The sequence below is a fragment of the Ursus maritimus genome, unplaced genomic scaffold, assembly GCF_017311325.1.
Source record: "Ursus maritimus isolate PB19 unplaced genomic scaffold, ASM1731132v1 scaffold_13, whole genome shotgun sequence".
NCBI lineage: Eukaryota > Metazoa > Chordata > Mammalia > Carnivora > Ursidae > Ursus > Ursus maritimus.
Window position 1 is genome coordinate 31,971,692 of NW_024423675.1, and position 12,636 is coordinate 31,984,327.

At 37.1% G+C, this 12,636-nt stretch overlaps 1 protein-coding gene across 1 annotated transcript in view; it reads right to left on the minus strand.

Annotated features, from left to right (window-relative positions):
- TRDN (triadin) overlaps positions 1-12,636 on the minus strand; it is a 276,837-nt gene that overhangs the window by 160,616 nt on the left and 103,585 nt on the right. Inside the window, 1 exon segment of the mRNA XM_040627484.1 lies at positions 8,853-8,857. Within this exon segment, the coding sequence (XP_040483418.1) occupies positions 8,853-8,857 (5 nt within the window).

Genomic DNA, 12,636 nt, shown 5'->3' on the forward strand with positions numbered 1-12,636 from the left:
GTACTTCCCTCAACGTGAGCTAATGTTTACAAAGTGCTCTGCACAGTGCCTGGCTCACAGTAAATGCACAAAATTGTAGGTTGCTAATATTGTTTATAAATAATGAACAAGATACTTTGAGCTCTCTGAACCAAGCAATTGTTTGATGCCTAAAGTAAGATAGTGTTATATGAAATTAAAATCTCATTTCTGAGGAAAGATACTGGAGGTAAGCTAAAAGAATTATTTTTTTTGTTTTGTTTTCTTTTCGTATGTTCAATTTCATTAGAAATAATACACCAAGGCCATTAATAATATCTATTTTTGATTTAACGGTTTTTCAAATCTGCTTCTCGTCAGCAGGCATTTGGAGCCTGGTGACATCTGTCTGGCAGTATGTTGGGGACATAACTTCCACAGCCCTTTCTGAGTGGTTGTATCAACAAGGATGCTCAGACTCTTTGCACCCAGAGGTTGCAATAATTTTGGGTGCCACAGAGAACGCATGTGGTGCCTCTAGACTTCTCCATGGAAGATTTCTTTTTTAGAGATCTGAGAAAGTCTTGGTCTGACAGCAGAGGGAACCTCAAATGCCTGGCCATAGCCATGTAACAACTGGACATCCCTGGACATGGTTCCGGTAAGCGTACTCATTTCAAAAATAAAGTCCTGTAGAAGTATACAGTTGTCGAAACGGAATATTCAGTGTTTTTAGGTTTGAGTACGGTTAATGATGGCAATCGACTAATTTTTATCCTCAATTAGTAGTGCTATTTATCTTATATTTGAAACACCTTTCTCTTTGTCACTTGTCTCTCATCACAAGTATAGATGCCAAGCTTTCAAAGATTTTCATTCCCCAGAACTATTATGAGATTGTTTCTATGCTGAAGAAATTCAACGCATAGTTCTAGTGTGAACGCTGAAGTTGTCTAATGATTGCTTCTTATTAAATATAGGAATTAATTCATTCCCTTAGGTATAGAGGTTTTTTTTTTTTTACCTACAAGATCAAAGACAACACTTTCAGTGTTAGAAGTATAATTAATAAAGAGCCCCTTCTCATGACTCCTAGAGATAAGCTCGTGTCGTAGGGAGAAATATATTCACACTCTGTCTAAATGTGTCTGTGGTGTACCATTAAGTTCTTCCAGTCAGAAGCAGGAAGTCAAGAAGTCCAGTTTTGATAGTTCCAGAGTTAGAAATAAACCAATTGAGTTCCACTTTGCCTTTTCCTAAAGGTTTATGCATATTAAATATGTAAATCGTGTTTCAAATTCTGAATAGAGGTACTTTTGATTTAAGTGTCATTACTTTCAGCTTATCTGGGAGAAATTTTACATAGCAGGGCCTTTTCCATCTTATCAAAAACAAAAATGCATATGCCAGACAATTGAATTGGCGTTTGTTAAATGTTTGTGCCAGAAAATGGGTTAATTAAAATACAGATTACTTGCAAATATGTCTTAGCCCAGATCAGACATCGACGCTGTAGTCACAATAAGATCACATCTCTGTATCTAAGTTTCTCGGTTTCATAATGTAGATGAATAAATATTTCATTTAAAGTTCCAATTAGTCAATCTTAACATTGAACTTCATAATGAAAGTAGATATTTGAGGTCATAAGATGGAAGACGTTCTTTTTATTTTTTTTTTAAGAGAATACTCTTGTGCAATAAATCCTACCCTTTAAATTAATAAAACTGGAATTTTATTGTGGCGATACAGTATTCTTGCCTTAGTTCAGATTGAAATAAAGCTTCCATTTACACTCTGCCTGTGATTACGGCCATACACTGAGAGTCATGAATAAAAGCAGAAGTCCACAAAAAGCAGGTATAAATAATGTGCTTTAATAACATTTTTATGAATTAGACCTTTAAGCTGTCATTATGGGGCTTACTTTATTCATGGTGAATTCATTTAAAACATCAACTTCTGAAGATTCTGCATTTCTCCAAGCACTATTGTCTCTATTCTATAGGTGATTTGGCAGCAGTGGAATTAATAGAATTATAAAAGACACAACGATTTAATTATATTCTGCTTGGAAATAAAAGTAACCCACGTTTCTTTTCTGAAAATTCTCCTTCCCCTGACTATTTTCTCCCTCAACAGTCAACAATACTCTTCCCTTTCCACCTGACTATGCACCCAAATATTTAATTTCCTCTTCACCCTCTCTTCCAAGTTGTTTGCTGTTTTGTTTGTGGCAGCTAGAGAAGAGTTAGAACATTTAATACCATTGGCTTTCAGAGGGGTAGCAATTAAATGTGTCTGTAGCATGTGAACTTATCAGTGTATTGCTTTTCTCTGGCGAAAGTGTCATACGCCCTGAAATGATGGCTCTGTCTGGCAGGGATCACAGGGAAGACTGGTTGCGAGAGAAATCCTCTCCACAATGAGCAGCTCTGAGCCACAAATATGTTATTAGCTTCTGCATAAATTAACATCAGATGAAAGAAAAATTAAATGACTTACTTTTTACTTTCTAAGCCCTTACAATGGGCTTTTCTCTTGCTTTAAAATGTTTTTATGCCATCTCAAAGCCAGAGAATGAACAATAGTTAATTATAATCGTGAAGCTTTCTAAGATGCCTGCTCCCAGCAAAACGGGAAAACAAATGCAAATGTTTAATTTTTCATCTTATGTTCCGTTAGTCCCCTCTTTTCCTTTCTGCTGTAGAGATTATCCAAATTTTACATGTCAGATGGGGGCTTCTCTTCTAACCCTCTCTGGCCAGGATTGATGTATTCTTGGTCCGGGTCAAGTAAATAAAGGCGTGTTTCTTCCAGAACAATGCGCTCCAACACATCTTGTCACTGTCACCTGATTTCTTTAGAGTGGCAGAGGTTGGCATGGAACCCCGCTCATACCGTGATCATGGGAAACTTCACACAAGCAGATAAGTTCAATGACACCAGTGATTATTATAGTTCTCCATTGTTATCTTACAGAGGTGCGAGGCAAGAGAGAAAGCATGGGTGCTAGTGGGGAGTGACCTTGGTCTAAATTCTGTCTTCTGACCCTTTCTGGTTGAGGAAAATTGAGCAATGCACTATGACACACTGAATTTCGTTATCCTCATTTGAAAAATGGGACTAATAAAATCTGCTTTGCTGGCTTGTTGTGAGGAATGGAGATACTGAGCTGAAGTGCCTAGACCAGAGGGGATGTTCATAAAATAATGTTAGCAGAGAGGAGCTATTATGATATTTTAGAAACAGTAAGAGTCTGACCACATATAATCTTTGGTAATTTCTCTAGATAGGACATTTATCATTCTATTTGAGTAAATGCGCACTAATTCTTTTTTTCTGTATGAAGGGAGGCTGTGTCTGGGATATTTTATGTTGAGAAAGTTCAGGAAACAAGTACATCAGTAGGATTTAACGTGTTATGAAGGGGTGCTGTGCTGGAATGAAGAAGCGGATTCCAGTGTCGGTTTCTCTATAATGAGTAGCCACTGCCCTGTGCGATGAGTAGCTCTTCGGGCTCCAGGCATAAAAGGCAGGGGAATGAGTAGAGTGCTTAGAGTCCTCTCCACCCATTTATTCCTTCCTTCTCCAAATGAAGCATGCATCTTCTTGCATTTATTTCTCAATTTTGCTGGGAGCAGCTAACTTAGAAAGCTCTAGCTTTGTAAATAGCTACTGTATGTTCTCTGGCTTTGCTATGGCTGAAAAATGTTAAATCCGGAGAAAAGTCCATTTTTAATGCTTTAAATAAGTATGTATGTGGTATATATCACAAAAATATGACTATGTGTACATGGTGTCAGGTGGTCATGAGGGTCAGGAAAAAAGAGCTTGTTTTAAAAGATTGGTGAGTGAGAGGGTGGAAGGCAGCATTGCTTTTTTTTTTTTTTTTTTAAAGGAAGAAGGATAAATTTTTCCCAATGGGTAAGATTTGAAGAGAGTCTTTAAAAAAAGCGGGAGAGCTTTGGGTTATCGAGAAGACGTTTGCAGCAGAGAAAAAATATCCACCAAGACCCTGAACATAGGTTTGGTTGTTCATGGTATGACTGTCCCATTTTACAGTAAGATAAGAGACCACTGAGAGGTTCCAAGCAGAGAAACTCTACTATGCTGAGCTCTGTTTTAAGAGGAAATCTGGCTGTTGCTGGGTGGTGTTAAGTGGGCTTTGTGATCATATGGTAAGGAGGAAAATTAAGAAACGAGAAAGAATTCAGTACAAATATTCTTTTTCTTTTCTCTTTGTTTTCTTCCTCTGAATTGTATTTGGGACTCTTGAAGGAATGTAACGTTATAGAATGGTGGTAGGAGTACCTCACTTTACATTGTAATTAGGTTGCTATGGCAGCAAAGCTTTCTAAATTAAGGACTTCACTCGAATTATCTGGCATAACTAAACTGGCCTGTCAGAACGCGAATCCATTGTCTTTGCCTGGGCTTTTCCTTTAGTGATAGCTGAATGATTCTCGGAAGCCAGCTCTTCTCATTATCAGCTATTAAAACAAACAATTCACAACCAGCAATTCTATAGCACTTTTCAGCGATTACCCGGAAACTCAAAATTACAATTTTCTCAATCAACAGATGTTTATTTTGCCTTACATCAAACCCCTGGCCAGGGTCTATGGTTTTAAAAGATTCCTTCCAGGAACACTGGGTATGGGAATAAGAAGTGGGAAGTTTACAGTTACAATAAGGACTTTGAAGGATATTAAAGGTAGAATGGAAGGGAACCATCACAGAGGCCCCAAACCAAGGCCAAGTGAAAGAGCAAAAGCTACTTCCGGGGGAAGTAAGCACAGACGGACTCGGAAATGGTCTGTGGAGCCTGGCTCTGACGGACTATGGCAGGTGTTACTACTACCAATGGCACCTGAAGGACCCCAGGGGCAGAGCGACGGCTCGGGTCCTGCAGATCCCGGCTGAGAAGTCTTAGAGATACAGTACCATTCACAACGGAAATGTCCCGAAGGACTCCAGCTCTGATCACTATAAATCCGAACTTTCTCAAGAGAGCCTAATACAGTTCATGAAGCCTCAAAAGGATTGTAGAGAAAGGATCTCAATAATTGTTTTATGTGGTCAGAGCAAGGCAAAAAAAAAAAGTAATTTTGGTTGAAATGTTACTTATTTCAAGGGGAAAGGAAATTACACTAACAGATGAAAGCACATGACCCTATGGGCATGAACATTTACTTGGTCCTCAGGTAAAAAGTCTCAGTGAAAAAATTGGCTCAGGGAAGAGTGACTTGCCCAACTTCCCAAATCCTAGAAATGACACGACAAGGGTTCCAAACTAAGCATAACCCCACACTCTGTTCTCCCTGCTGCAACCGGAAAATGAAGCTTGAGGTAGATGTATTCTGTCAGACACTTGCAAGTGAACAGACCCCAGGCAGAACAGAAGTTCTGCTTCTACCTCGTGTTGTCAAATCGCTCTCAGCCCCCTCCCAGCCCAAGTGCTCTGACAGAACCACAATTCTTTTCTGGTTTTGAATTTCGTAGGCAAAAGGGAATGCAAAAAGATAGATTCTTTGATACATTTCAAATTGCAAAAAAGTATCTTATGTTAATTAAACTTGATATTTAAAATGGATAAGATAGATTTCCCGTAAGGCTTTCAAAAATGATAAAAACGTTTTAGATAAGTGATTGCGTTACTTTTGAATGGGTTACATTTATATAGATGAAGGTTGCCATACCTGTTTTTTTTTTTTCACTTTCCTATCTAGAAGTGAAAGAGCAAAGGCAGCCTCAGCGTGTGTGCCGTGTGTGTGTGTGTGTGTGTGTGTATGTGTGTGTGTGTGTGTGTGTGTGTGAGAGAGAGAGAGAGACAGAGACAGAGACAGAGACAGAGGCAGAGACAGACAGAGACGTGAAACAGAAAAACTCTGGTTTTTATTTTCCCCTCAATCTTTTTACATTTCAGAAAGCAAGTGCTCAAAATCTGTTGACTTTCACTAGGTGAGAAGCTCTCCATCTCCACGCACTAATCTCTGGGCAGCTTCATATAGTATAATTGCAACTTTTGTTTTTTCCCTTGTGGTTTTCTTTTTGCTTTTGTTTTATTGGTTGTTTTTTGTTTGTGAGTTTTTGGTTTTTGGTTTTTTGGTGCTGCTGACATTTGGAGACTCTGGAAGAACTCTTTTAACACTTTAAAAGTTTATTTTTATGCGGAATCATTGCTTCCTTAAGATGTTTTATTGTAAACATTTCCAATATGTTTTTCTATAAAGGTAAGAAAAACATAAATATAAGATTCTTTTCTAATACCTTTTCATTTTCAATATAATACTATTTATAAAAGATTTCTTTTTCATATTTTCACCTTAGTGTTTTTCGTTGTTGTTCTTGGTTTTTTACATTTTTCTGTATTTGGAAATGGATTGTAAAAGTACTCCATTATGTCTGGAATGTCAAGAATGCCTAAAAACATCAGAAAATTGAATTTTTTCTTTTTGTGATGAAATCATCAATATTTAGAGAAAAACTGGTTATCATTCAAAATTGAAATATATATCACTTTATAGTGTCATTTCAAAGATAGCACTATTTTTATAGAGAAGTAGGACTTGATTTACTACATAAATTAAAAAGACTTAATAGTTATTAGCAAAAATAATTTGACTTGAAAATTACTAAATGTTAGGCGTATTGGGCACATGTATAAGTCTGATTTTCAATCAAAACCTTTCAATTTGAAAAAAATATGCCTAATGGGCATCAATACTAAAAAGGAACGAGTATCCCTTCAGAAAGTACAACTTTAAAGTTGTCATCATTTTAATAAGTTGAATTCAGGTTTATTTTATTTATTTTATTTTATTTTTATTTTAAAATCATGAATCTTGGAAGAATTTGTATCCAGAATACATAAGAAATCTTAAAACTCAGTAATAAAACACAGCAACTCAATTAAAAGAGTAGAATAAATCATTAAAGATGATACACAAATGTCTAATAAACATGAAAAAGATACTCAACATTATTAGCCATTAGGAAAATGCAAACTGTAACCAAAATGAGATATTTCTTTACTCTGGCAAACATTAATCCTTTTACTATCTCCATAGTTTGCCTTTTCCAGAATATGCCATATAATTGGAATCACACACAAATTTCCAGATCGCATTCTTTCACTAGGTAATATACATTTTTAAAACTTTTAAAAATTTCTACTCAATTAATTGTTAATTGATTATATGTTAATTAATTAACGTATAATGTATTATTGGCTTCAGAGGTCCAGGCCTGTGATTCATGAAGGAGAGCATGTGATGTAATGAGGACCGGGTAGTATGAACTCGGGTTTATTCTAACTCATGGGCTACATAAATTTCATCATCTCTCACAAACTATACCAAACAAGTAAAAAACCTTTTGTTTTCTCCTTCCACATATAAAGTCTGTTCTAGTAGGTCAAAATTTTTTTATGTTTTAATGTTAAAAACATTAAGAACAAAAAAAAGCATTAGAAACATTTAAAATCCACACCTAATTGAAGTGAGCAACCCTCACCCTTTATTATGTGAACAATTGCCAAGACCCTTTACTCCATTTGGCCAAGGCCGACCTGGCTTTAAAGACTCATTTTGTTCTAGAGAGGAAGAAAAACATCTTTTGGAATTGTAACAAGTTCATATAATAGGAAGAAACCTTTAGGTCAAGATGACACAAATAACACATAAATGTGTTATAAAGAAAAGCTGGTACATACGAATTAGAGCTTTGGAGGGACCCAGTTCTTTTTTATAAAATGCTTTAGGAGAAAAATTTGCTGGCATGAGAGGTTTCCAATCAGAATTCCATAGTAAGAAAGCTACTATTAGATCACATTCACTCACATTCACAACCCACCTCATCCTGGTCTCTGGTCCTTATAGATCGAAATACAGGGAAAAAAATTTTTGATACCATGATAAAAGTTATGAGAGAACCCTGAGACAACAAATAACAGATCCTAGTCAACAGATGGCTCCTTTTCTGTTTCCTGCTTGTGGGAGCCACTCCTGGGTCCGCAGAGTAAATACTGCTCCTGGAGAGTCAAATCAGACAGACACCCCTAGCTATATTGTCAGATGTGTACAGGGAGAAAAACCTTCTCTCGATAGGAAAAAGTTAATGGTTTTCACAAATAGTCTTTTTAATAATCAATAATGGGAAATCAAAACCAAATAAGGGAACAGTTCTAAGTTTAGAGATACAAGTTTCTTATGAAATACGTATAATGTCTACTAAAATGTATTTATAGTTCATGATCTATGGGAAACTCCCATTTCTTTCCATTCTTCTTTCCCTTTTTCTTGACCCTCTACCACCTGTTTGGTTTTGTGTGTGTGTTTTTTTTAAGATCTTTAGTATTATTTATTTGTTTGAGAGAGAGAGAGCAAGAGACAGAGAGCAAGAGAGAGAGAGAGAGAGCACGAGTGGGGTGAGGGGCAGAAGGAGAAGCAGACTCCCCACTGAGTAGGGGGCCAGATGGGGAGCTTCATCATGGGACTCTGGGATCATGACCTGAGCCAAAGACAGACACTTAACCGACTGAGCCACACAGGAGCCCCGGTTTTGTGTTTCTTTTTTAAAAAGTTTACTTGACAATCAGTTATTAAGACTTACCTATTTTTTCCACAATACTAAGGTGAATTACACTGGTTCTAACATATTAACGCAAATATAACTGCGCTTCCTCATGTTCAGCCCTAGCACAGTGTTGCAATCAAAAGAAACAAGAGTCTAAGACTCCAGGAAGGTTTTAAAAAATAAAAAATAAAATAAAATTCCAGGAAGGTTTGAAGATAAATGTAAATCTTTCCTAAAATCTTTCAAATAGCTAATGTTGTAGGACCCAAAGCAAGACAGTCTAAAGATTCACTCTTTTATTTAAGCTTCCCAACCCTCTCTCATGACAGATGTTCCCTCCTCTCCACCCCAAACCCTTCTCTCTCCCAAAAGCACACTAAAAACTTCCTCTAGCCCATGCTAGATCTCCTATTTGCTTCTCTTGACCTCTTTTCTCATTGTCCAAATCTTTTCTTTTCTTCTGGGGACTAACCCTTTCTGTTTCAACATGAATACATTTAATTCTTTGAATTCCTTCTGATTTTTCTGCTTTCCCAGCATATTCTGAAAAGAACACAAACACTTGGGACCTGACCAGCTAACCCTCGAATACTCCTTAGATGTTAAGGTGGGGGAGAAAAACTGAGAATATTTATGTTAATATTTGTGCATCCCTCACACATGTAAGTAGTCATTTTTTAAAGAATCTTTTTCAAGCCATTGGACGGTGAAAGTTGGATAAACAGTGTTGTACCAAAATTAATTTGTTCGTTTTCGTAGATGAACCACTATTATGGAAAATGTGAATATTAGAAGAAGCTTGTTGAAAGACACAAGAATCTCTGTATTACCTTTACAACTGTTTTATAAATCTAAAAAAATGTCAAAATACGAAGTTTAAATACGTTAACATTTTCCATAATCATGATTCACGTAAAAGATCCTTGATATACTACCGTACATTGCGAATGTGCAAGAATGGAACACAACACATGCTGACCAGAAGTGTTTTGTCACGAAAATTTTTTTCCTCCAAGAATGTCATGGAACTATGGACTTCAGAAAGTGCTGTGCAAGGATTAAGTTTATGAAACCAATATCTGTATCTCCTCATTTGTAAACTCCAGACTCCTATATTCAGTGGTCCACTGGAAGTGACCATTTGTATGAATGGAACCTAGCTCGCTGCCTGACATGTGGCATGGTCTTCTTTTTTAATCCAGATCCAGTCTCCACCCTGATCTTTATGGACTGTGTTAACTAAGCCCCTTGGGCTCTAAGATTTGTGTTGTTTTTGGCTTATGGGAGCAACATCAAGAGACAGAAGAGCAGGAAAAAAAGAGTTATTTTCCAACTCCCTCCCGGGCTCATTGAGGATATTACACATGTCATTGTACAGAGTGTTGGTGGTGTGTTCTCCTAATGAAGGACGTAGCTCTGACCGGGCATCTCTCTCTTAGAATTACAGAATTTTGGCTTTGTAAACCATTCCATTCCCCTACCTCTTCGGGCCTAGGACAGATTAAAGCTCCCTGTTTTTGCTAGCCCTGGGACGTTTCACCATAACTCTGCAAAAACCTTTATAAATACTACTTTCATGAAACCGTCTTAATCACCCATTTTGATGTGCCCAGGACCCAGATACACTCAGCAAGCCCCAAACTGAGCTCATTATCTCTCCCCATATCTGTTCTTACTCTTAATGCCATTCATTTACTCAGGTCAGATAAGACTTTAGCAATCACGCTCAGCCCTAAGACTTAATTGCTAGTCTAAGATAATGGAAACAGACTAAACCTGGATATGCGACACCTGGCTTCCGATTCCAATTACAGCTGCCCTTGAACAACACAGGTTTGAACTGCATGGGTCCATCTACATGTGAATTTCTTTTATAAATTCAGTATAGTACTGTAGATGTATTTTCTCTCGTGACTTCCTTAATAATATTTTTCTTTACTCTAGTTTAAGAATACAGTATATAATACATACAGAATATGCCTGATCAACTGTTGATGTGTCAGTAAGGCTTCCAGGCAACAGTAGGTTATTGGTTGTGAAGTTTTCACAGGGTCAAGTTGTACACAGATTTTCGAACGCAAGGGGGAGGTGCCGGCAGTGCCCCTGACCTCCACTTTTTTTAAAGGTCAACTGTATATCACTGTTATAGCTGTGTTCTCTTAGGTAATTTATTTGATTTCTCTGATCTTTTCTAAATTCTAAAATGATGTGAAATCATGTTCACTGCTTGGAGTTGTTTTGAGGGTTGTTTAAAAGAAAAGTAGCATGGCTTTTCCCCATGAGCAGTAGGCTCCTATAATTGTCTCATCTCCAGACCCCCAATCCTCACCGCTCAGCCATCCATTCTTTCTGTAGCTGACACGATAATCTAGAATGCGAATTCGATCATACTCCTCTTGCCCACTTGCTTTAGCGGGCTCATGCCGTCCACGAGGGCGTGTAAAATCTTTAGCTGTGTATACAAAACTCTTTGGAATATGACCTGAGGCCTGTATTAAGAAATTATCTAGTTTTCCATATACTAATGTCATGAATGTCATTACCTTACTATCTTCTGTAGAGACCAATTTAAAAGCTATCATAAAATTTAATGATTTATTATACATATTGCAGAACTTTCATGATTCAAAAGTGATAATAATAATAGCAACTAATGGTTGAGTACATAACTGTGCTAGAAAATGTGCTAAGTTGGGTGCCTGGGTGGCTCAGTTGGTTAAGCATCTGCCTTTGGCTCAGGTCATGATCTCATGGTCCTGGTATTGAGGCTCTGGTCTCCCTGTTCAGTAGGGAGTCTGCTTTTCCCTCTCCTTCTGCTCCTCCTCTTCCCCCGCTTGTGCTCTCTCTCTCTCTCTCAAATAAGTGAATAAATAAATAAAATCTTTAATAAAAAAAAAGAAAATCTTCTAAGCCATTGTATACATTATTTCATTCAGCTGTGTTAGCAACTTTCTAAGTTAAATAAGTAGTGAAAGTAGTTTGGTTTATATATTTTATCAAAATTTATAACTAAAGGTCAATTCCATTAAAAATTGTTGAAAGATATAAGTTTATTTCACCACAAAACAAAGGAAAATATTATGTCGTCCTAAAGTTCAATAAAATTTATTGTGTCATAGAGTTAATGGAATAAGAACCGGGGCCAAATTTCTATTTTATTATTTTATGCTCTTTGCTTCTCAGGATATATCTCACTGAAGAGCTAAGGTGATAAAGTTCTTGGTTTAATAGAATTGTAAATAAAACATTACTAGCTCCTGTAGAACATTGTCCTCAGATGCATCCTATGGTAAGAAATAATCTTATAATAAGTTTCTTATAATGTTCCTTTCTCCTCTACACAAATCCTACCAACTCAGTCTTTATGGCCCAATGCAAGTCTTGTGATTTCACTGCATGGCCTTGCCTCACTCATATCTCATCTTCCTCCTAACTTTTACAGCCTTTATGATCTGTACAACTCAATTTTGTACATCAGTAAATAATGCTTTATAGTATTATTCACTGCATAGGGGCAAGCCTGGTTGCCCCAACAAGTAGACATCGCTATCCAGACCACGACCATACTGTACATATCTATGGTAGCTATTTAATTACTATGCAAAGTCATGCAGTCTTCCTTTTGCTCTTAAGGCAGTTTATTACCAACCCACCAGGCTGAAAACAATAAGCTTGAAATCTCTGGGTGGGAGCAGAAAGGGACTTAAGAGACCATTCAAGTTCTGGGCCACACCTTACAGGTAAAAAATGGAGACCCATCTGTCAAGGATCATACAACTGATTAGTGTCAAAGCTGAGATTAGAAGCTGAGTCCTTGGTCTTCTCTCTAGAGTTCTTTCACCCACATATGGGTGATGGCATTTATGATATTATTTAAAATTGCCATACTAAGTACCAGTTGTATATTTACTCAAGAAGATGATACGGTATGCAGTATTTATTCACCTTATATTTGACTTTATTTATGCAAATTGTATGTTTATATTGGAATCTTAAAAATAATTCAAGGAGGTCACCCTGGGTGCCTTAGTTGGTTAGGTGTCTGACTCTTGGTTTCGGCGCCGGTCATGATCTCAGGGTCCTGGGATTACCTGTCGG